The sequence below is a fragment of the Dipodomys spectabilis genome, unplaced genomic scaffold (assembly GCF_019054845.1).
Source record: "Dipodomys spectabilis isolate Male_0828 unplaced genomic scaffold, ASM1905484v1 ptg000001l, whole genome shotgun sequence".
NCBI lineage: Eukaryota > Metazoa > Chordata > Mammalia > Rodentia > Heteromyidae > Dipodomys > Dipodomys spectabilis.
In genome coordinates, this window is record NW_024870678.1 from 31,549,963 (window position 1) to 31,572,888 (window position 22,926).

At 42.2% G+C, this 22,926-nt stretch overlaps 1 protein-coding gene across 1 annotated transcript in view; it reads left to right on the forward strand.

Annotated features, from left to right (window-relative positions):
- Window positions 1–20,649, forward strand: part of Ust (uronyl 2-sulfotransferase) — a 256,159-nt gene extending 235,510 nt beyond the window's left edge. Inside the window, exon 8 of the mRNA XM_042677320.1 lies at window positions 17,759–20,649. Within this exon, the coding sequence (XP_042533254.1) occupies window positions 17,759–18,042 (284 nt within the window). The 3' untranslated portion in view covers window positions 18,043–20,649. The remainder of the gene's footprint in view (window positions 1–17,758) is intronic.
- Window positions 20,650–22,926: the final 2,277 nt, after the last annotated feature.

The window sequence follows — 22,926 nt, forward strand, 5'->3', positions numbered from 1 at the left end:
CTGGCCACAGGATAAGGGTTGAGCCAACAGTACTCAGCAGATATCCTGGCGGGTGTATTTGTTGTATAAGGTTGAGGCAACCTTTGTGTGCAGCTATGGTTTGATAGAATCCTTTGTGATAGTAACTGCCGGGCAATTATTCATGAGAATATCTTTCATAAGCTCCCAATCATCCTCCTCCTCCTCATCATCATCATCACAGTTGACACACACAAATCCATTTTGATTATGACAATTTCCACCCTCATTAGGAATTTTTATTCAAGGGAGCCTTTATTAAACATAAATTATGTGTATATTTTATTTAAATCTAATAACAACTCTCTGAGTTAGCTACTATGGTGACATCCATCTTGCAGACAAAGAAACTGTCAAGACAAGGTTTATAACCTGGGTGACTGAGCTGGTAACAAGCAGTGGCAGGACTTGAACCCAGAACTGAGTGACACTTCTGTTCTTCACCACTCTGCTTCCCCGCTATGTAACGAGAAAAAAATGGAAAGCATGAAAACCAAAGGGAAATGGGGTAATTAACTGAAAAGCAGGAAATTCTAGGAAATTCTATTCTGCCTCCTCCTTAAGAACCTCATGTTTCTAGAAAACACAGCGATTCTGTTTTGACACTGTGCAGTGATACTCTCAATTTGTTATTTTGTTCATTTTCTTGAGGAAGGGCGACTTCAATAGTTGGAATTACTAAAATTGACTGTGCTCATAAGTATGTGCAGAAACTCGGTCTGGCGAGCAGGAAAGCCATTTGTGTCTGTCGTGTCCACAACTTTGGCTTTCATAAGGATTTGTAATGAATCGAGAAATGGAATATAAGAAAATAAACAGTTAGGGGAAAGCTGCTTATTTTTCTAAAATAGTAAAGCAAAAATAGGAAACCCTTTTTCATCTTCATTGCTTCAAATGTCTGTTGGAGTCCCAAAACCTCTTAGCCCATGTAGCTTAATAGTGTTTTTAGTATCATTTTAACTGCTGAGACAGGAAAAAAGAAAAACAAATCCTACATATACTCAATTTTCAACTTACAGTGAATAATACTTATAATCAGTAATATTTACTTTAGAAAGTATGCAGTGAAATATATAGGCTACCAGAAATAAATTTGCTTACCAACTAGTAAAATCAAATTAGTATTGATTTGGTCTTGTTAGTTCATTAAAAAGTATTATTGACCTTCAGATATTTTCACAGAGCCCTCTGCTGCTCATGAATTGAGATGATATGCTGGAGGCTGTGTATACGAATGAGTTCATCAACGTCCCATGCTCAGTGTTAGAATTCCTCTAATGTCTCCCATGCTCTTCTTTGTGTATGTAGTCCAAGCTCTTGTCACCTGGATTTTACATGGCAGTGATAGAATGACTTATTTGCTATCTGTTACTATAAAGTATAAGTTTGAATATTAACTGGTTTCACTTATATGTACCATATATTAGGTGATCTATCCAGTCTGGAGGTGAACTCGGTGTCCTCCGGAACTGAAAACTTATTCCCTCATATATATTCTAAGTGGGTGTAAAGAACTGTGTTGTGATCACTAATTCAGCAAAAACTGGGATTTAAGGGTTGGAGGAATGCACAGAGGCATGGTAGTCTTGAACCTTCAAGGCATTCTCTCAGTCAAAAAAAAAAGTATAAGCATTGGAGCTTGTGTCTAGTGCCATTCTGAAGAGTTGACCCTGGAACCAAGAACAGCTGTGTGAGGATTGGCAGGAGAGGTCTGCTCGTGACTCTGAGAGATGGATGCCCATCATGGGCTTTGTACATCAAGGGTGGTGACTCCATCTGGGACTCCATGAAGCCATCTGTCCCATCTCTCTAGGCCATCAGCAAAATTTGAGGGCAAAAGTGATTTCCTGCCCTATTCTTTAGCTCTGTCCCTACTAGGCCCAACAATTAACTCCCTCTCTGATCCTTTGGACTTTGTAGGCAAAGAAAGGAAAGAAGAAAGATGAAATGTCTTAGGCTAAGGGGAGGGTGAGGTTAAGCCTACCCAAAGAAGAACCAGAGAGAACTCTTATTCCCCGTCATTCCCTTTCTTCTATCCAAGAAGTCCAGTCTTTGTTTTCATCATCACACATAAAACCCAAGAAGTGATTGCTGAAATAACACTACATTGAATGTAGTTGGGGTAGGCATGGTGTGTCAGTTGGTGAGGACACACTCCCTGCTGATAGCATGATCCACACCGTGATATCCTGAGATCCTTGCTAAAGGAGGCTTCACACACACTAGCCTTGTCCTGACATCAAAGTACTGTGCATCTTACATGCTGGGACCATGATGAACACTAATAGCTAATGGAAAAGCTGACGATGTCATGCACATCTGATAAAGAACTCTGCTGTTTTAAAAGGTAACGTAGAGTAGATTACATTTTTAAATAGAACAGAGCAGGAAAAGACTGGAGAGAAGGGGAGGTGGCACCATGAAGCTGGCAAAGGCTCTGCACTGTCACGTTTCTCAGTGGACCAGAAATTGTCAACCTTTTTTCCTCTCTCCTCCAAAGAGAAAGGACCATCATTATCATTGAATCTAGAACTCCCAGTGTATCTGCAAGAAAATTCACGGCTCTCACAAAATCTCTTGGGTTGGTGAAGGACTTCAGTCTCTTGTACTTTTAGGTTACAGGGATTTTAGACGGTCCAGTCAGGAAGTCCACTCAGTAGAGATCAAGTAAATAAATCACGGGGAAAAGCTATTTGACAGGAAAGGTTACTAGAAAGTCATCAATCAACCAACATGTCTATGGTCTTGATGGAATGTAGGAGCAATTTCATTTGTTAAAATATTTCCTTAACCATGCATGATTTGTAAAAGTAGACTATAATGTTATGAAACATGTTCTATTATTGTATCAAAATGAGATAAAAGGATAGTATAGACTTAAAGCCAGTTGACTTACTCTGTTTTATGCAGTTGAGTTGTTGTTTTTAGGACATCATGAAATTCCATTTCATGCCCCAATAAAACCAAAGTATAATGGGTTGCAGCTTTTCCATTTGCTGAATTTTCTCCCTCAAATAGCTTCACTTTTCCATCCTTTGCGTGGATTTTTTAAAGAATTCCTTGAATGTCATTCATTTTGTCCTTTATTATTCCTGCTTCCTCCACTGTCTTTAAAGTCATTTCAAAAGTGAACCCAAGCTGGGCACCAGTGGCTTATGCTTATAATCCCACCTACTCAGGAGGATGAGAACTGAGGATCCTGGCTCAAAGCCAACCCAGGCGGGAAAGTCTATGATTCTTATCTCCAGTGAATCACCCAAACACCAGAAGTGGTGCTGTGGCTCAAGTGTTAGAGTGCCAGCCATTTAGCCAAAACACTAAGGGATAGCACTCATGCTCTGAGTTCAAGTCCCAGTCATAATACAGATGCACACACAAAAAAGGAAACTCATCCTGGAGATTAAGGATGTCTATAAGCATTTTTTAAAGAGCATTAACACTTTTTTCTTGGCTACTTGTAGTCTGTAGCATGGTCTTCCCAGAGGGAGTAAGTTGTTCTTTTTAATCCACTTTTGCTCCCTATTTTATCTAAGAATGCTAGGTCTTGGGTGTGGCTCTGTGGGAGATACTTGTCTGGCATACATGAGCCCTGGGTTTCACCTCCAGCACTGGCTGGATGGGTGGTGAGGGAAGACTGACATGTATTACTACAACTTCAGGCTTGTGTTGCTTCAGAATCTAACCTGGCAATTGGTTCTCTCCCTTCCATGAACATCGTAGACTTTGCAGCTTCTCTTACCATTGACCATAATTATTCAACTACAGAAATTCTCCCATTTCTAGCTGGTCGTTCACCTACTGCCTTTCTCCTTTTTTATATTTCAGAAGAATGAAAGAGCTTTTTCCCCCTCATTAGAACAGAGTTACACGTCCAAATCCAATACAGATAGAAGTACATACTGCAGCAGAGCTGACAGAATGGCTCCAGTGGTGGAGTGACTACCTCACAATCACCTGGCTGTGAATTCAAACCCCACTATCACTAAAATAAGTTTTTACTACAACAAAACTGCTCAAAAATATATGGTGAGAGGGCTGAGCCTATAGCTTAGTGGTAGATCACTTGCCTAGCATGTGCAAGGCTCTCAACTACACAGATCCTCAACACCACCCAAAAAATATGTGTGTGTGTGTGTGCATGTGTATGTGTGTACATGCACGTATATAAACATATATGGGGTGACTTTTTAAAATTATTTTCTTTCCATATTACATTTGCAAGCTTACTGTCTCTGTAACATTTTTACAGTAGATAAATGTTCGTGTCAAACACTGGCCATTATATGAAAGACATAGCTACAGCACGCAGGCCTTTCTGCTCAAAAGGACCTGGCATCTCTGACATTCAATTGGCAATTAGACTTAGCTTAAGTAAACAGATGGCCCTCCCAAACAGATGAAAGATTGTACTTCCTTCCTGAAGATTTCTCTAAAAGCACAACTTGGATGGGCTTGTAAATATATACCCTGTCATAGAGAGCAAGCAGTTGTAAATCTTAGCTAAGAGCAGGAGAAAGAGGAGATAGGGCTGTTCCTTTACATCCCCCAAGATCTGCTACTTACAGGGGTACAGTTAGCCCAGATGAAGTAAGTTTAACTTGAAAGTGAGATTGCAAGCTCTCCTGGGTGAATTGACAGCACAGCTGAAATTTCATTTCACACGTTGCTGACTCGGGAATGGTTAGTTTTGAGTAGCACCTCTCATGAACCTAACGTCTAAAAGTCTGGGCTAGAGGTTAAATATCTCACTTATCTACATGTTTGCCCTCCACGAACAGCTACTACAGGCATAGCCCTTGAAGGGCTTATCAAAATTTCACCATGGTTAGTGTTCCAGAGAGAACATCTAGGTTGCTGGTGTTTGGAACTTAATATTGGTCACTCATCCAAAATGGTGATTGTGAGCATATAATACTAAAACAAAGAAAAAGAAAAAGTGCAAAAGGCTATAGTTTAAGAAAATATAGTTCATATTACCTAAAAAAACAAACTACATTTTGTGTTAGCTCTATATCACTAGGCAGTTCATAGTTTATACAAAAGAGCAAGGATCTCATCCCTTTGTTGTGATTGATGTGTGGTGCCATCTACTAAGAATTTCTGGTGTACAAAATGTTTCTGAACAGCTGTGTTCCACTGTACTGCACTGCTATTGTTCTTTCTATTGTCATAGCTGATTGATATAAAGATTTGTCAAAAGGCCCTGTGCATTTTTTTTTTTTTTGGTCAGTCATAGGATTTGAACTCTGGGCCTGAGTACTGTCCCTGAGCTCTTTGGCTCAAAGTGAATGCTCTAGCACTTGAGCCACAGTGCCACTTCTGGTTTTTTGGTGATTAATTGCAGTAAGGGTCTCATAGACTTTCCTACCTGGGCTGGCTTTGAACTGAAATCCTCAGATCTCAGCATCGTGGGTAGCTAAGATTACAGGCATGAGTCACCAGCTAGATGATAGCTTCATTCAATGTTAAGGCATTAAATAGATATCTTAAAATTGAGGGAAATTACAGTAGATAAATTTCTGGATCTCTGACAAAAGAAAGTGAACAGGGTGTCTTAGCGAGAGCAGAATTGAAGACCTTAACAACAAAAAGAATAAAAAAAACAAAACTCACCATTCAGCATCTAAAGTTGCATTTATCTTAGAGAAACAAGCCAAAAGATACCCTTGATCACTTATACCCAAGAATGTGGACATCATCCTGTTTAGAGTCATAGAGACTGAGCCTGGTGATTAATGGTAGCAGTTTGGGTATATGATACCAGACATCAATAAAATGGAGTACATAGCGGCCAAGTGCTGGTAGCTCATGCCTATAATGCTCGCTGCTCAGGAGGTTGATCTTAGAAGATTGAGGCTTGAAGCCAGCAGAGACAGGAGACTCTGCAAGACTCCATCTCCAATCAGTCAGCAAAAAGTCAAGCTGGGGGCCTGGCTCAAGTGGTAGAGTGCCAGCAAAGCAAGGAAACCAAGTGTGTCCCCCCCCCCACTGCCAAAAAAAACACTGAGAAATATGACTTAGAATAATTAATAATATTCAAAAATGCTTGTCATCAGGTTGCATGAATATAAAACTAAATAGCAATCTAATAGATACCTTTATAATTCATATATATGCATGTATATTAGGAAAAGACTAAAAAGAAATATATTACTGCACTAATAATCATGGTTTGATTAAAAGTCGTTTTCTTAGTCTTTTTCCCAAGCTTTCCAAAACCTTGACCATCTATGTATCATGTATATGTATACACATGTAAATGTTTATATATGTGATAGGTATTATATACATGTATAGGTATATATCCATATATGCATTATATATACATGTAAACATACATGTAAATGTCTATATATATGTATAGACAAACATTTACCTACATAGTTTTCATATATGTACATCATAAAGAGAAGAAAACATTTCAAGTTTTAAATTACCCTCTTGACAGTTAAGGCTCAAAGCTTATACATGTTCTGGCTGACAGAGAAAGCGGGTATAAGCACCAGGACTCCAGCATGTCGGTGGAAGGCTGGTGCAGCCCCTCACCTGGCGGCCCTCATCACCACCAGCAGACCACACACCCCTCACCCAGTCTCTCCACATGTCAGGCTCCGCGGTGATTCATAGTGCATCAAGTGTGTCCAGTGCACCCCGTGTTCACTCAGCCCAACAAAAGACAGGCATGTGCTCCCATCAGCCCCTTCAACCCATTCCCATCTCTGCTGCCCTGGTGGATGGGGGAGGGGCCTCCTGGTCCCCGGTGAGGCAGGGATTTCCGGATGGCCCGGGCTCCTCTCATTATCTCCTTCTCCTTCTCAAGGTGTGACCTGAGTTGTTTTCAGGGGCTCCCATTCATAGTTACTGGAATCGTTCTTTGGGCTCTGTATCTACTTAAGTGTTCATGGATGAATGAGCAAAAAGAGCCCAGGCCAAAAAAAATAATTCCCGAACTGATGCTTTCCTCTGCTGCCCCTTAGTAATCCTGGCAGATTCTAGGACAATGTGTGGAGTTGAATCATGTAGGCAGGAACCCAGAATTCCTTTCAGCAGACCACCCTCACCTCCAGGTTCAGTGGGGTAAGGACCCACTCATGTGATGTTTCTGCATGCAATGCATCGTGGCCCTCGAAGGCGGGTGGCCAGCAGGGCTCCATCCCAAAGGGGCCCGTGCCTTTGTGACACACCTCACACTGCCCAGTGCTTCTCAGCCTGCTCCTTTTTCATGCATTTCTGCTTGCAAAAGCAAAGCAAAGCAGGACCATTAGAAAGCCTTCTTTCTCCTTCCTCAAAGGAACAGCCTAGAAAAATGTTGGGCATTTCTAAAAAGAAAATTCTAGAACTTTCACTTGGCTACAGACAGCAAAGGTTCCCTTGAAATTCAAAGTGATCTCAAATTATTTTTTTTTTTAGTTATTTCTACTTCCCAAAGAAACCTGAAGAAAAAAAGAAAAAAAAAAAAACCTTCCCTCTGTTTACTTTACCAGCCCTAAGTTGGGAGGCAGCCATAAAGTGCTTTTTGTTCTTTTTTTCCCCCTTAATTGCCATACCTCCAAGAAGCCGATCTTAACATGCCATCGATCACCGGCCGGCACATCAAAGCTGGCCCTGTCAGCCCCGCACATCAGTGTGAGCACAAGTGACACACATTCATTTCCGCCCGCAGGCAGCTGCCGCAGGCCGGCTGGCCTGCCGTTGTATTTCATGCGATTGAACTGTGTGGCCTCCCTGCCTAATTCAGGAAGTGAGTTTACTCTATCTGTGACAAGCATCGTGTTCACACGGTTTCAGGAGCGGCCAGTGTGCTGCAGGGCTCTACAGGAGCTGCAAACACTCACTGGCCCTGCACGGCAAACCCGTGCTCTCTCTCCTATTGGCTAATGCTCCCGTCCCAGCACACCTGGCCATTGCTTGCATCGCAGGATCACCTACGAAGCTGTGCCTCTCCCTGTGTGCTGCATGTCATCGAGCCTGGTGGCACCAGTCCATCAGAGTTGCAGACAGAGAACTTCTTCAGAACATCCGGGCTTCTCCATTAGCCACATGAAGCTAAATAGGATGCTTATTCGTTCACTCATTCATTCATGGTGGTCAAATTTGGTCCCGCCTCTGGTTGTTATGGAACTCGTATCTATTTCTATCACATGATCTCTGCCAGACCAGGTTAAAACAAACATGGCTTGACAGGAAGAGGGGCCTTGGTCAGCATGGGATGTGTATTTCTATCAGTGGAGGAAAGAAATGCCATGGTCGGTGCAGCCTGAATAATGCAGAGTGAGTCAGGGCCAAGGGCTGTTCTTTTGCATATGGCTAACCATCTCAAAGGTCGTAAAGCAAGGCCTCTGTCTCCGCTGCAGCAGCTGGGTTTACACAGTATTTCCAGATTGTTTGTTCTGGCCCAGACCCAGAGCAACATCGTTTTTCCATTCTGTATGTTTGACAGATGAGGAGAGGTAGGAGGGGAGGCTGGGAGAGGCAGGTCTGTGATTTCCTTTTTATTTACATTAAAGAGACTTTCTTAAGAGGACTGAAGGTTATGAACCAGTCCAAACCTAATGTCAGGGCCACAGAGGAGGGGAGCAAAGTTCAGCTTTTGCAAAATGTCCCAGCAATTGGGCAGTAGAGCAACCAATCCAATGGTGGCCTCGACCTGCATTAAGCAGGCATACGTGTCACCACATTGTAGTCTTGAACATGAACTAGGCTGACACTTAACCTCACAGTGCTTTGGGGAAGAGCCTGGGCACTTGCAAACCAGAGACTGTGTGCGTGCCCTGGACAAAGGCATCCTGTGTGGGGTGGCAGGGTCCTGAGCAGGGATATGTTCCCCAGGGTTGTGGTAGAACTTCCCATGTGTAGCTCCTATTCTAAGACTTCGGCTTGCTCATGATATTTCCTGTGGTCTGCTCCAAGATCTTCTGCCAGGAAGTAGTCAAGATCGACTCAAAAGCCACTAGAAATGTTTGCATTATATCCATGGCAAAGCCTTGGCACGAGAGGCAAGTGGTACAATCAGATGAATGGTTTACTTCTAAACAGAACATTTTTCTTTCACTAATGGAGAAACATTTGAAAATATCAAAAACTCTGGCAAGTCCAATCCACTGAATAGCAGTAGTGCCCAAAAATTAGATCACACAGACACCTTTTTAACCCAAAATGCTTGGATTTCTCCAGCTGTTGACTGCAGTAAATAATACACCTTGGTGCAAATTCATTCGCTGCAAGATAGCAGTGACACGTCTGTTTGCATCCATATTTATGGCCAACCATCCCTTATTGTGGCATTTCTTAAGCGTTGCTATGTGTCCAAATGTGATCTGCCACTATAAAAGTGGTCTTCAACTAACACAAACACTACTACCTGTCCAGAACAGCCTGAGAGCCAAGCATTCCCTATCATCCTTGCCTCAAGAAATCTCCAGAAATGGAAAGTTTGCCCAAGAAAGACCTTCGACCGAGGAAAAGAATTTAGGAGGAAAAAAAAAAAAAAGACATGTAGAGTCAACCCCCACAGTTGCCCTTTGAGTTAATTCAGTCTTACACAGATGGATTTAAAAGGTAGGTTTCAAATCAACAAATGTTGATGGAGGGTCATTATATACCAGGAGTGGAGCTGAACGCCAACCAGGGAGCTAAAACTGAAAAAGACACAGCTCCTTTCATTCTGAAACCATTTTTTTGCTGGCCAGCCAGGTTTTCAGCAGATCACCACAGCATTCCCCTCAAGTTAGAACACTTGAGCCCTTCTTTCTGAACAATCTCCTTGATGCCAGAATACACATCTGCGCCAGGAGAAGTAGGTGGTTATAGATTTCCACTCAATTGGGAAATTAACAGCCTGTGATATAGCAACAAGGTGCTAGCGAGCCTGGAGTCAGAAAGCCTGCTTTCTAGTCTTATACTTACTGGCCTTAGCCAGTCTAGTGCCCTCCCTTGGTGCCCATAGTTGAAATGGGTTGCTGTGAGGACCTTGTGAAGTAGGCAGGGCTTGGCAAAAGAGCAGCCATCCAAGAGAGCATGGTGTGTGTGTGTGTGTGTGTGTGTGTGTGTGTGTGTGTGTGTATGTGTGTGTGTGTGTGTGTGTGTGTGGTGTGTGTGTGTGTGTGTGTGTGTGTGTGTGTGTGTGTGTGTGTGTGTGCCGGTCCTGGGGCTTGAACTCAGAGCCTGGGCACTGTCCTGGAGCTTTTTTACTCAAGTTTGATGCTCTACCACTTTAGCCATGTCTCCACTACTGGCTTTTTGATTGTTAATTGGAGTTAAGAGCCTCTCAGACTTTCCTGCTGGAGTTGTCTTCGCCCCATCTTTTAGCCTTCTGAGTAGCTAGGATTGCTGCCCTGAACCATCAGCACCCAGCTTCTAGTTTTCTTTTTATTTTTCCACTACTAGCACTAGCTAACCAGATACAGACTTGTATGTCATTTGGAGTTGATAGATGAAAAGGGATCAATAGTTATAACTATCACAACTCTCTAGGCCGCTGCCACCCCGTCCTCAGAGAGGACACAGAACCTGGAAGAACCTGTCCCCACACACGCCTGACTGCGGCTGAGTGGACATGTCTGCAGAGAAAAAAACAGAACCTTTATTTTGCTATTCAAGTAAAAAGTCCCACGGTCAGTTTCTCCCTGACCCCTGCTTTCTGAGCATTTCCCAATTCAAAACCAGAGACTACTTTGAAGAAATGTTCTGTACACAGCAACTTTTCCTCCAGAGAGGAATCTCCATGCCTCATTTCAAGTCTCATTCCAATCAGACCAGGTCTCATTCCATCTTGAGTGAAGAACCTGACTCAGAACCAACTTCTGATGTCTCACTTCACAGCTGTGTCTTTGGAAGCCAGGGTCCCATCCATGGGCAGTTTTGATCAGAGACCCTGCCATGCTGGGAGTTCCTTCAGGGTGAAAGGCTTGCGTGCCTGGCGGAGGAGGCCTGTCTGTCACAGAGCAGCCTCCCTCCAGCCTGCCTCATGGTGGTGCTGGGCCAGTGGTGTCCCTTCACTACTGGAACTCCTGATGAGCTGGATGCACAATTTATTCAATTTAATCATTTGCAAAAAGAAGAAAGGAAGATGACAGGGCACAAAGCAAGAAGGCCTAAATTGAGCCTTAAATTCAACATAAAGCGTTTGTTTCCCAGGTTTATGGAACACAGAGTTTCAAAGCCCTTAAAACAGAAGCATAAACTCAGATTTCTTTCATCATACGTTCTTTCCTCCTTCCTTCCTTCCTTCCTTCCTTCCTTCCTTTCTTTCTTTCTTTCTTTCTTTCCTCCTTCCTCCCTCATGCCCCCACCCCCACCCCGGCGCTTTCTTTTTTTGGCAGTTCTGGGGGTTGAACTCTGTATCACACTTGCTACGCAAGTACACCAACACTTGAGCCACACTCTTAATCCCTTTGATTTTAGTTTCTCTGACAGGGTCTCCTACTTTTGCCTGAGGCTGGTCTCAGGCTGAGATCCACCACCTCCCACATAGCTGTGATTACAGGTGTGCAGCACCATGCCCAGCTATAACTGGCATTTCAAGTTTGAGGCTGCTTAGAAAGCACCAGCCTTTCTCAAGGGAGCAATCATCCTAAGCTCTGTAGCCAGAAATCCAGATTTCCATGTGAAATAGACCATCATATAACTAAGTTGGTTTCTTAAAAAAAAAAATTCTGTGGGCCAAATAACACATTGCCAGTGTGATCTGAAGCTGCCCGCCTACCACCCCTGCCTTCATGGAGAGCGCTTTAGATCTGTCTCTCCATGGGAAACATTCCTCCGTGAACATGAGAGCCATGTACTTCCTCAAGTATCTCTCCATTCCTGGCAGGTTCAAAGGATGGCCAGGGTGAGACATTCACCCACCGGCTCACCCCTTCGGCAGCAGTGTGCGCTTAGCTCCCACGGCTCCTTCGCTTCCCAAAGCAAATTGATAGCAGGTATTCATTTTTCAAAAGCCTAATTGTGTCGAGGCCGAAATGAAGATACCACAAAAACACCCAATAACTTCATCTAGAGCAGCAGTCTGGAGAGAGGCTGAGCCCACAGTTCTCGTAGCTTTGTTTTGTTTGGAGGGAAAGCCGAGCATTTTCCAAAATCGTGGAACACTTAGCGTGGAATGACTTTTCCGTAGCTCTGATAGCCATGCACACACATAACCAGATGTCTTCAAAATGGTGAGTTTTTAAAAACTCTCCCCCAACTGCACAAGGTAAAGGCTTCCTGGTCTTTCCAGATGGCAGCGATCGCTTTCTGCGGGCTCGTGGGAGCTTCACTGGTGATGGCTCAGTGTTTACAGTGAGGGACAGAGTCCCACACGAAGGGGGACAACCTTCAAATCCCCCTTGTCACTCTTACTTACCAGCCGTGTGACCCTCGAGTAGGTCATTCTTCTCACAGGGCTTCTCTAGCCCCATCTGCAAAATAAGGGTCATGATACTTCAAAGAATATTAAATAATATCTATGACTGGGCACTGGTGGCTCACGCCTGTAATCCCTGAGGATCATAGTTGAAAGCCAGCCTGGGCTGACTTATATCTACCACTTGAGCAGAAGCTCAGGGACAGCAGCTGGACCCTGAGTTCAAGGCCCTGGACAGGCACCAAAATAATAATGATGATGATGATGATGGTGATGATGATGATAATAATGATGATGATGATGATAATGATAATAATAATAATGGCATAACCCAAACCCCCCTAATAGGCGCTTACTATCAGTGTGAGTTGAATCTGAGTCTCTGCTTCAGCTCTTCAGTGGTCATTCTTAAAAAAAAACTCTGGTAGGATTATTTAAAAATTCTCACAACCTTCCCCTTTATCTTAAAGACTGTCTGGTCTGTAGACTTTACCAGCAAACACAGAACTCAACTTCTCAGTGTTCATTCTGATCTCTTCCACCAACTAGCCATACCATTGTGGTCAGGATGAGAGATAAAAGTATCTTCCATGGCCTTAAAATATGGATAGAATAAGGTGATATTGGTGGGATCTAAGTAGAACCCCCAGAGTCTATGCTGTTAAGAACAGACTTAATATACTGGACTTACTCTAGGGATGTTATTAAAATGATGAAATGTTAATTCCATTAATGCCTTTTATTATGAAAATTGATAGGAAACATTTCTCAGTAATTCCACTTCTAGGAATAGTTGTGAATCACTTTTCTTAAGAGCAATGATGTATGTTCCATTTTTTGTTGGCTGCACAGAAAGTTTATCCACAATTTTTTTTTTGGGGGGGGGGGGTCCAGTCGTGGAGCTTGTACTCTGGGCCTGGGCACTGTCCCTCAGCTCTTCGGTTCAAGGCTAGTGTTCTACCACTTGAGCCACTGCACCACTTCCGGCTTTTTTCTTTTTGCTTATGTTGTGCTGAGGAATCGAACTCAGGGCCTCAGGCATGCAAGGCAAGCACTCTACCACTGAGCCAACTTCCCAGCCCTGCGCAGAAAGTTTAGAGTCAAATGATGGACCTTCTTCCTACACAAGTAATGAGGACCTCACAGCATGTTGTATTAGCATTACTTGTCTTTAGGGTTTGAAGGGCTAATAAATAATGCCCACTTGCCCCTGCTTACATTCTAAACTAATTAAGGAAGAGACATCAGACACAGGCAGACAGAAAGCTAAGTGTCAGCTTTTGTAATTAAAGCTCTGGGAGAATGGAGCTTGCATGGCCCAGGGTAGCGCCATATTTGTGAAGATGTGAACTCTGAACAGGGTGCACTTGCCTTGGGGAGGGGAAGGACTTCCTCGCACCTTCTTCCAAAGTCACAAATGCACAACCCTGGCCACAATACACTTGGCCTTCCTCGCTGAAAGAGGAGAAAGGGCAAGAGACCAGGAACAACACTACTCTGAGAAGAGGAGCTTTGGGGGGGGGGGGGGGGAGGGAGTCTGGTCGTGGGGCCTGACCTCTGGGCCTGGAGGCTGTCCCTCAGCTCTTCAGCTCAAGGCTAGCGCTCTACCACTTGAGCCACAGCGCCACTTCCGGCTTTTTTCTTTTTGCTTATGTGGTGCTGAGGAATCGAACCCAGGGCCTCACGCATGCAAGGCAAGTACTCTACCACTGAGCCACCTTCATAGCCCCCTTTTTTTCTTTTTTCTCTTTATTGTTTGCTTGTGTTGCATTGTGTGTGAATGTGTGTGTGTGTGTGTGTGTGTGTGTGTGCTGGTACTTGGATTTGAACTCAGAGCCTCATGTTCTTGCTTGGTTTTTCACTCAAGAATAGCGCTCTATCCCTTGAACCATACCTCCACCTCTAACTTTTGTCAGGTTAATTGGAGATACAAGTCTTACATTAACTTTTCTGCCCAGACTGACTTTAAACTTGGATCCTCTGATCTACGATTACAGGCCTGAGCCAGCAGTGCCCAGCTTCCTGTTTTCTTTAATACCCTAATTTTCTCTTGGCCTTGGTCCCCCAACTATTTAATGGCATGCAGGTTTTTGTAATAATAATAATAATATTAATATTTGAAAATGGGACAGTTTGACCCAAGAAATCTTATAATTTTTAAATCAAAGGAATTATTTATGAGATAACAAATCTCAATCCAATGATTTTCCTTTGAGACAAAGTCTTGTTATGTTGTCCAGGCCTGCTTCCTCCTAGGTTTAAGTGATCCTCCCACCTCAGCATCCAATGTAGAGTATTCTGAGAGAAATAGCCTGGAGGAAACGGTAAATGAGTGGACTCTTTTTTTCTCCTGCCTCTCAATGATTTGTTGGCTCAGTGGCAGAGTGTTTGCCTTGCATGCATGAGGCCCTAAGTTCAATTCCTCAGTACCACATAAGCAGAAAAAAGCCGAAGTGTTGCTGTGGTTCAAGTGGTAGAGCGCTAGCCTTGAGCTGAAGAGCTGAGGGACAGTGCCTAGGCCCAGAGTTCAGCCCCCACTACCTACCAAAAAAAAAAAGAAAGAAAAAAGAAAAACTTTTTATGCTGGGTCTGCCATCCAAGAGATGTTGTTACTGTTTTAAAACTAAAAAGGAAGGGCTGGGAATGTGGCTTAGTGGTAGAGTGCTTGCCTAGCATGCATGAAGTCCTGGGTTCAATTCCTCAGTACCACGTACACACAAAAAGCTGGAAATGGTGCTGTGGCTCAAGTGGTAGAGTGCTAGCTGTGAGCAAAAGAAACTCAGGGACAGTGCCCTGGCCCTGAGTTCAAGCCCCAAGACTGGCAAATAAGTATAAAAATCAAAAGGAAGACCTATGCTATGACTCTGAACACGACTTACCAGTGATTAGCTAGAGCTTATTCCTGTAGAGAAGGTAGGTATGAAAACTGTTCCATTGTGAACCCATTTTAGAAGGGTCTATGCCAAATTCTTTAAACAAAATTCTAAAACTGGTAAACTGGTATATCCAAACTCATTGTGCTTTTCAAAAGAGTCAGTTTAAAAGGGCAATACTCTTATTTCAATGGGACCATCACTACTGTGAGTTTTCTTAATATCTTTTTAGATTGACAATTGGAAATAGAAAGTATTCAGGTACCCTGAAAATTGGAAAATGTGTGTTCTGGTGAATTTAAGTTGGGAAGCAATTATTTGGAATTGTATGTAGTAAATCATATACTTACTCAGTTTAGTTACAAACTTTTAAAAATAAGAATGTCAAAAGGCTAATAGGAAAAAAAAATGTTTATGATCTTGGACCAGGCAGTCATTTATTAAGTATAACCAAAAGTACAAGCAACAACAAAAAGATAAATTGGTCCTCATTAAAATTAAGAACTTTAGCATACCAAAGAACACCATCAACACAGTGAACAAACACCCTCCCAAATCAGGGAAAGTATTTTGCAAATCCTATGACATATATATATGCCATATCATAAGCCATATATGCCATATACATATACATATGTATGTACATGTATGCAGAATATCCAAAATACATAAAGAACTCTCTTACAATTCAGCAAAAACAACCCAATTCTAAAAGGAACTGAGGACTTAAATACAGAAGACACAAATGGCCATGAAGCACATGGAAAAAAAATCATTAATCATTAAAAAAAGACATTAGCATGGTATCACTACTCGTTATAGAAATGAAAACTAAAACCACAAGATACCACTTCACATCTCTTACTGGTATGAGTAAAAATTAAAAAAGAAGAAAGAAAACAAAGCAAAAGGAAAATAGCAATTGTGAGAGGATTTGGAGACATAGGACCTTCCACACTACACTCATAGGAATGTAGAATTGAGCAAGCAATAGGTAAGTAAAGGAAAAGCTATATTAAGAGCTGAAAATTCTGCTCCTAGATGTGTACACCCATAGCCTTGGAAACATGGTCTCAAAGAGATGCTTATATGCAAATCTCCATTCTAATAGCCAAGAATGAAAATAACTGGTGTCTTTCAGTGCATGAGTGGATAGAAGAACTGCATACAATGAATGTTACTCAGTTATAAAAAGGAATGAAATACTGATCCAACTGTGAAAATACTGTGCCAAGTGAAATAAGCCAGACACAGAAGGACAAAACATTGTATGATTCTAAGAGGCAAATTCGTAGAGATGGAGAGTAGATGGAACAAGGAGAGGAGCTGGTTGGAGGCATTGTGTAGTGAGTACAAAGTTTTTGTTCACACTGATGAAAAGTTTTGGGAAATATTGGTTGATGGTTGTACAATACCATGGGTGTAATTAATGCCATTAAATTATACAGTTTAGGCCAGGGGCTAGTGGCTCATGCCTGTAATCCCAGCTCAGATCTCAGGAGGCTGAGATCTGAGGATTAAGGTTCAAAGCCAGCCTTGGCAGAAAAGTCCTTGAGACTCTTATCTCCAATTAATTACCAGAAAACCAGAAGTGGCACTGTGGCTCAACGTAGTAGAGCACTAGCTTTGAGGCAAAAGGAACTCAGACAGTTCAAGCCCTATGACTGAAAAAAAATATTGATACACTTTAAACTAGTTAAAATCATATTATATAAGATTTTTAAATTAAAAATTAAGTATATAAATAGCATTCTATTTTTATTCTTTAAATTTTATTGTAAATGTGATGTACAAGGGATTAGTTACTTAAGTCAGGTAATGAGTATACTTCTTTTTGAACAGTGTCACCCCTCCCTCATTTTCTTCCAGTTTTTCCCCTCCGACACCACTCCCCCCTCCCCACATTGTATAGTTCATTCCCCACATAGTATAACATTTTATTCTTAAGCATGAGTATAACATTAAATAGGCTTTACTACATATAACCCAGTTTTTTAAAAAATCAGTTAAAAATGACATTCTAAAATTCTAACAGTCCTTGTAGATCCTGTCTCAAATTAGACTTTATATATCCCTAGTTTCATTTTTTGTGTGTACTAAGATTGCTATATAGGGGTGAGCCAGCTCATCTGTACCTCTTTCAGAAGACCAAAGCCCTGTATTCTTGGTCAGGAAAAAGAAGAAACAGGGAGGCTTTGCTGTTCCGAAGGATGTATGGCTTAACTAGGAGTTCACACCTTAGAGTTAGAAATAAGTTGTTACCTACCACAACTGAATTGTGGTCCAATCACATGGTTCATGGTCTGCTAGAGGGAATTAGCTATTTGTGTTTGATGTTGACAGCTAACAGTAAGGGAAATTTTGCCACACATGTCAGGGCATCCTTTCCCCCCCCACCCCCCCGCACCTTCTTGAGCTTGGATGTCATTTCTTTCTGCCTGTGTGAGGTAGTAGGCCTGCAGCTGGTCGCCTTCATTCATTTTAGGCCACAGCATTGCTCATGTGCACCCTGGTTCTTTTGCAGAGCATAGGAAACTTGGAAACATGACTGTGACCGTGAAGAAGACTGTCCCCTCTCCCGAGGCTGTGCAGATTCTCTACCAGAGAATGAGGTACGAGTATGAGTTCTACCACTACGTCAAAGAGCAGTTCCACCTGCTGAAGCGCAAGTTTGGACTGAAGTCTCACGCGAGTGGGACCCCTCCAAGACCACAGTTCTTCATCCCCACGCCCCTGGAGACTGAAGAGCCCATCGATGACGAGGAGCAAGATGATGAAAAGTGGCTAGAAGATATTTATAAGAGGTGATGCCAGCCCTGTTGTTGCCTCCATCCATGGCTTTATCTCCCTTTTCCAGAAAATTCTTTGGGGAAGAAAAAAAAATCCTGAAGGGACTTAAATTAATGCTCTGTGCATTAAAGAAAACAAGACATTCCCACATGTTGGGGGTCATTGGGAGATGCCCGGTTTTGCGGGTTTTGTTGGTTTAATTGTACTCTGTGTGTGTTTTCCTTCTTGATTCCTTGAGGCTTTCCCAGATACAGTAGATGGGTCCATCACAAAGCACCTGTTCCTCTCAAATAGTCTTTCCTGGCCCCCCTGCACCTCCATTTGATAACACAAGAGAAAGAAATCTATCTCACAACCCAATAGCTTATCATTTGTAAAATGACTTGTAAATGACTTGCAATCTCAATGGTAGAAGACATCCACCTTTGTTTGTTTCAGCGCCCAGGGAATCCCCTCTAGAAGGATCTAAGAGAAGACAGAACCTCAATGGGAGAAGGGCCCTGGGTACCCACCTGGTAGAATTCTTCCTCTGGTCCCTCTCGGGGGACACTGACACCCTGAGCAGAATACTTACCTGTGAAAGGACACGCTGTCTATGGCACTCACGTTTCCAACCAATCAGAGCCTGGAGTACCTTTCAAGGTCAAAGTGCTTGGGAAAACCCAGTGAGAGATCCCACTTCTAAACAAGATTCTGATGGACTCCAAAAGAGTGTAGTAGAGCAAAGAATTCATTTGATGTTAGGAGGACTGTGGGCAGAACTGAGCAAATCTAGGGGACCCATGCCAGCGGAGAAAGGGCCTCATCTGTATTCCTTGTATCAGAAGCATCTCAGTCCACTACACTGCTTCAAGTGGAAGTCCTGGGAACTAATTTAGCTCTGATATGGATTGCTGTAGCAATCAGTCAACCATGAGCACACAGTTAGTGCATAATCTCTCATGTCCGCCCAAGGTCAAATTGTTCTTAACAAATACCTGATGTCTTTCATCTTCTGCCCCCCTACAAGGTAGATGTTTCATTTAACAAGGGGCCTGAGTCATTGGCAGAGGCAGTAGAATTCAGTCTCTTTCTTATGGAACCTGTTGCTCCTGAGAGCTCTTACCAAGGGTATCAGAGACAGAAGCATGGGGACCTGGGGATAAGATGCTGCTTGCCCAGCTTTGTGACTAGGTGGTAGTTCTCGTGTGGTAAGAGGAGATGGTAAGCAGGTCCATCACCCCCAGACATCTCTCTGACTCCTACCAGTTTCTCCCTATCAACCATGCCCTGGTTCAGTCATTAGAAATATGTCCCTTTAAATTCTGAAATGTTTTCACCTTTAAAAAAATCTCCTAAACACACACATTCACCTGGGTATGGATAAAGTCTAGCTAGCTGAGAAGCTGGGGTGTGGTGGGGGCAGCAGGAAGGATACAACAAATGTGTCTGCTCCAACAGACCTCAAAGAATCCCAGAAAAGCCAGTTGGGAGTATTTGGTAATTAAGACTCTGACTTTACTCAAGGTACACATTTTCTACTTTTCAGAAACGAGTAAGTCTCTTAAAATAACATTTTTTTTTTTTTTTGCTTCTTTCACTAAAACTGGAAAGCAGCCAAGATACAGAGCAAGTCCTTTGGAACCTGCCAGGTGGGCACTGAAGTTCCTTTATTATGGGGTGTATTGAGGTTCCAACCCATAAACCTCTACAGTAAATGACCACCACAAAATAGACCAGCACTGGGCTACTTGTAATCCTCCTTTCTGCCTACCTTAGGGCAGAGAAGTGAATAGGACAAATATGCATAGAGGAAAAAAAAATATCCTTTGTCCCATGCAAAGACAGCAGGGCTGCTCCAAGAGGTGTACTTTAAAAGGCAACCTAGAAAACAGTTATCATATTCCAAACCAGTCCAAGCACGGCTGCCTGCTACTTTGGGAGTCATTCTACAGCACTGCATATAAACGATGGATGATTCGTTTACACACTGTTCAATCTCAGGACCAGAAAATCAAGTTGTATTGGCTAACTCTTCCTCTGCTGTGCGAACAGCAGGACGACTGGTTCCTCAAGAATTTAATCCTCTTTCTGCAAGGTTGAGGGGTACTTCTTCCTGTGGGCTCAGCATTGTTTATTTCAGCAGTGATCATTGTCAGTTCCCAGAATCAGATACCAACCAGTTCACCTACAGAACTTTCCTGTTCTTCTGTCCCAACGAGGTCCTGAAAGTCCAGGCACTTCCTCAGCTCATTTGGGCACCCATGACATTCTTTGGCCATGAGCCCAACATAGTTGGTACTTCATGAAATATATTGTACATTTTACATAGTTTAATTTAAAAAATACATTTTAAGCTAGTTGATCTTTGACTGCCTTATTTATTATAACCTTTCAGCACATTCCAAGGTTTTAGTTACTCAGGAAGGAGTTAATTAAAATGATTTTATTTTGGTCTGATGGATGTTTTTTAAAAGGAAAATTATTATGAACCCTCAGCCGACTTTTCTTGAGTACTAGAAAAGTGCTTGTAAATCTTTTTTTTAAGAAGGAAAAAAAATGATGTTTGACATTGATGGAAATCCAAAAATATATATATGGAACTGAAGCATTAGCTTAGCTAAAATAAAAGCAATCCGTGTTTGAGATGAAGTGTTCCTTAATTTATTCATTACCCATACAAATAAATAAATATAAAGAAGTTGTCACTTTTTTCCACTCTGTTAATAGCTGAAACTAATCATATGTAGAGAGTTCCTCACAGCCTTCTTAATTGGAAAAGCTTTTCTCTTCAAGATGATTCTGGAAAGATCAGTTTTGAAAACTTATCAACTTTCATTCTTATAAACTACATGACACTAAAAAAACTTACTGGAAAAAAAGAGCTAATTATTTGTTCATCAAGCTTATAAAATATAATACATTAAAAATATAAAATAATAAACAATTGGTTTTATTGGTATTTCCACTGGTTGGGCTGGTGTCAGATGCTTCATTGATTATCTACAATAGTGTAAGAAAGGGACAGTACTCTCCATCTCTCAGTGTATAAACTATTCTACTTCACAAACACACAGCCTCAAAAGCTGGTGCAAGTGGGTGGTCTTGACCTAGAAGTGCTTGCCCTGCAAGCAAAAGGAAGGAGAGAAAGACAATCTCCATTCTTTCTGAATGTTAGAGACCATGTTCCTGCCACTTGTGACATTTTGTAAAATAGAAGAATTAAAATCTTGGTATTAAGTGAAAGAAAACGCTTTTTTGGCAATAACATGATTTATTTTGAAGAATAATCTAATCGCTGTAGATAGTCACTAGTGCCTCTTCTTTATCATTTAATGTGTTCTTCTATAGCCCACTCAAGTGGCTGAATGATATTTAAAGCAAAAGTATTTAAAAAAAAAAAAAAAAAGGCTGCCCGGCACCGGTGCTAGCTACTCAGGAGGCTGAGATCTAAGGATCACGGTTCAAAGCCAGCCCAGGCAGGAAAATCCATGAGCCTCTCATCTCCAATAAACCACTAGAAAACCGGAAGTGGCACTGTGGCTCAACCAGTAGAGTGCTGGCCTTGACCTGAAGAGCACAGGGACAGTGCCCAGGCCCAGAGTTCAAGCCCCAAGACCAAAAAAAAAAAAAAAAAGCTGAGTTAAGCCCAATCTGATGTTGCTCAGTTGGCTTCAAGTTATGTTTTTTTTTATAGATGTGTCACTACCCACAATTTATGCAGTGAGCTATTTGCCTTTAAGTGAATGTTGTAGATAACAGCAGTATTTCTTCAAGAGGTGTTCTGGAATGATAATTCATAGCCATTATGATAATCATTCTATGGGTCAAATGTGAAATTCCTTTCAAGAAAATAAAGGACTTAATTTACTAAAACCATTTACTTTGTATCTGATAGCAAAGAAATCTATGAAAAACAAAATACTTAGCCTATTCTAGGCTAATATCAGTATTAAAGTTCTGTTTAAAAAGAAAAAAAAATCACATTGAAGCCAGGTGCTGGTGGCTCATGCCTGTAATCCTAGTTACTCAGGAGGCTGAGAGCTGAGGACCATGGTTCAAAGCTAGCCTAGGCAGGAACATACAGTGAGGCTCTCATCTCTGATTAACCACCAGAAAATCAGAGGTGGAGCTATGGTTCAAAGTGATAGAGTGCTAGCCTTGAGCAAAAGAAAAAGCTCAGGGATAGCACCCAACCTCTGAGTTCCAGCCCTGTGACAGACAAAAACAAAGTCACAATGAACTTCCTTCATAGTGCAGAAAAGGTGTTCTCATAAGGCCCAGTGTTGTAGTCTACTTGGATCTATAACCAAGAACCACAGGCTCCCACAACAGGAATTCTTTCCTCACAGCTCTGGATAGAGGCTGAAGTCTGAGATTAAAATATGTGCCCATACACTGATTTCTTCTGAGCCCTCCCTCCTTGGCTGGCTGATGTCTGTCTTCTATTTGGGTCTTCACATGGACTTCTCTGTGAAATCACACGTCTGTGTCCAAGTTTCCTCTTCTCAGAACCTCAATCATAAGAGTATTGGACCTACCCTAGAGACCTCCTTTTAATCTTCATAAAGACCCTTTTTTCCAAAGATTACATTTTACATTGCTCATTATGATTTCAGCAAGTGAGGTGGGTTTTTTTTTTGTTTTGTAGTGTTTTTGTTTTGTGTTTTTGTCCTTTTTTTTTTTTTTTGCCAGTCATGGGGCCTGAACTCTAGGCCTGGGCACTGTCCCTCAGCTCTTCAGCTCAAGGCTAGTACTCTACCACTTGAGCCACAGTGCCACTTCTGCCTTTTTCTGCTTATGTGGTGCTGAGGAATCGAACCCAGGGCCTCATGCATGCAAGGCAAGCGCTCTACCACTGAGCCACCTTCCCAGCCCCCAGCAAGTGAGCTTTGAAGGGACACAATTCATCTCATCATGCCC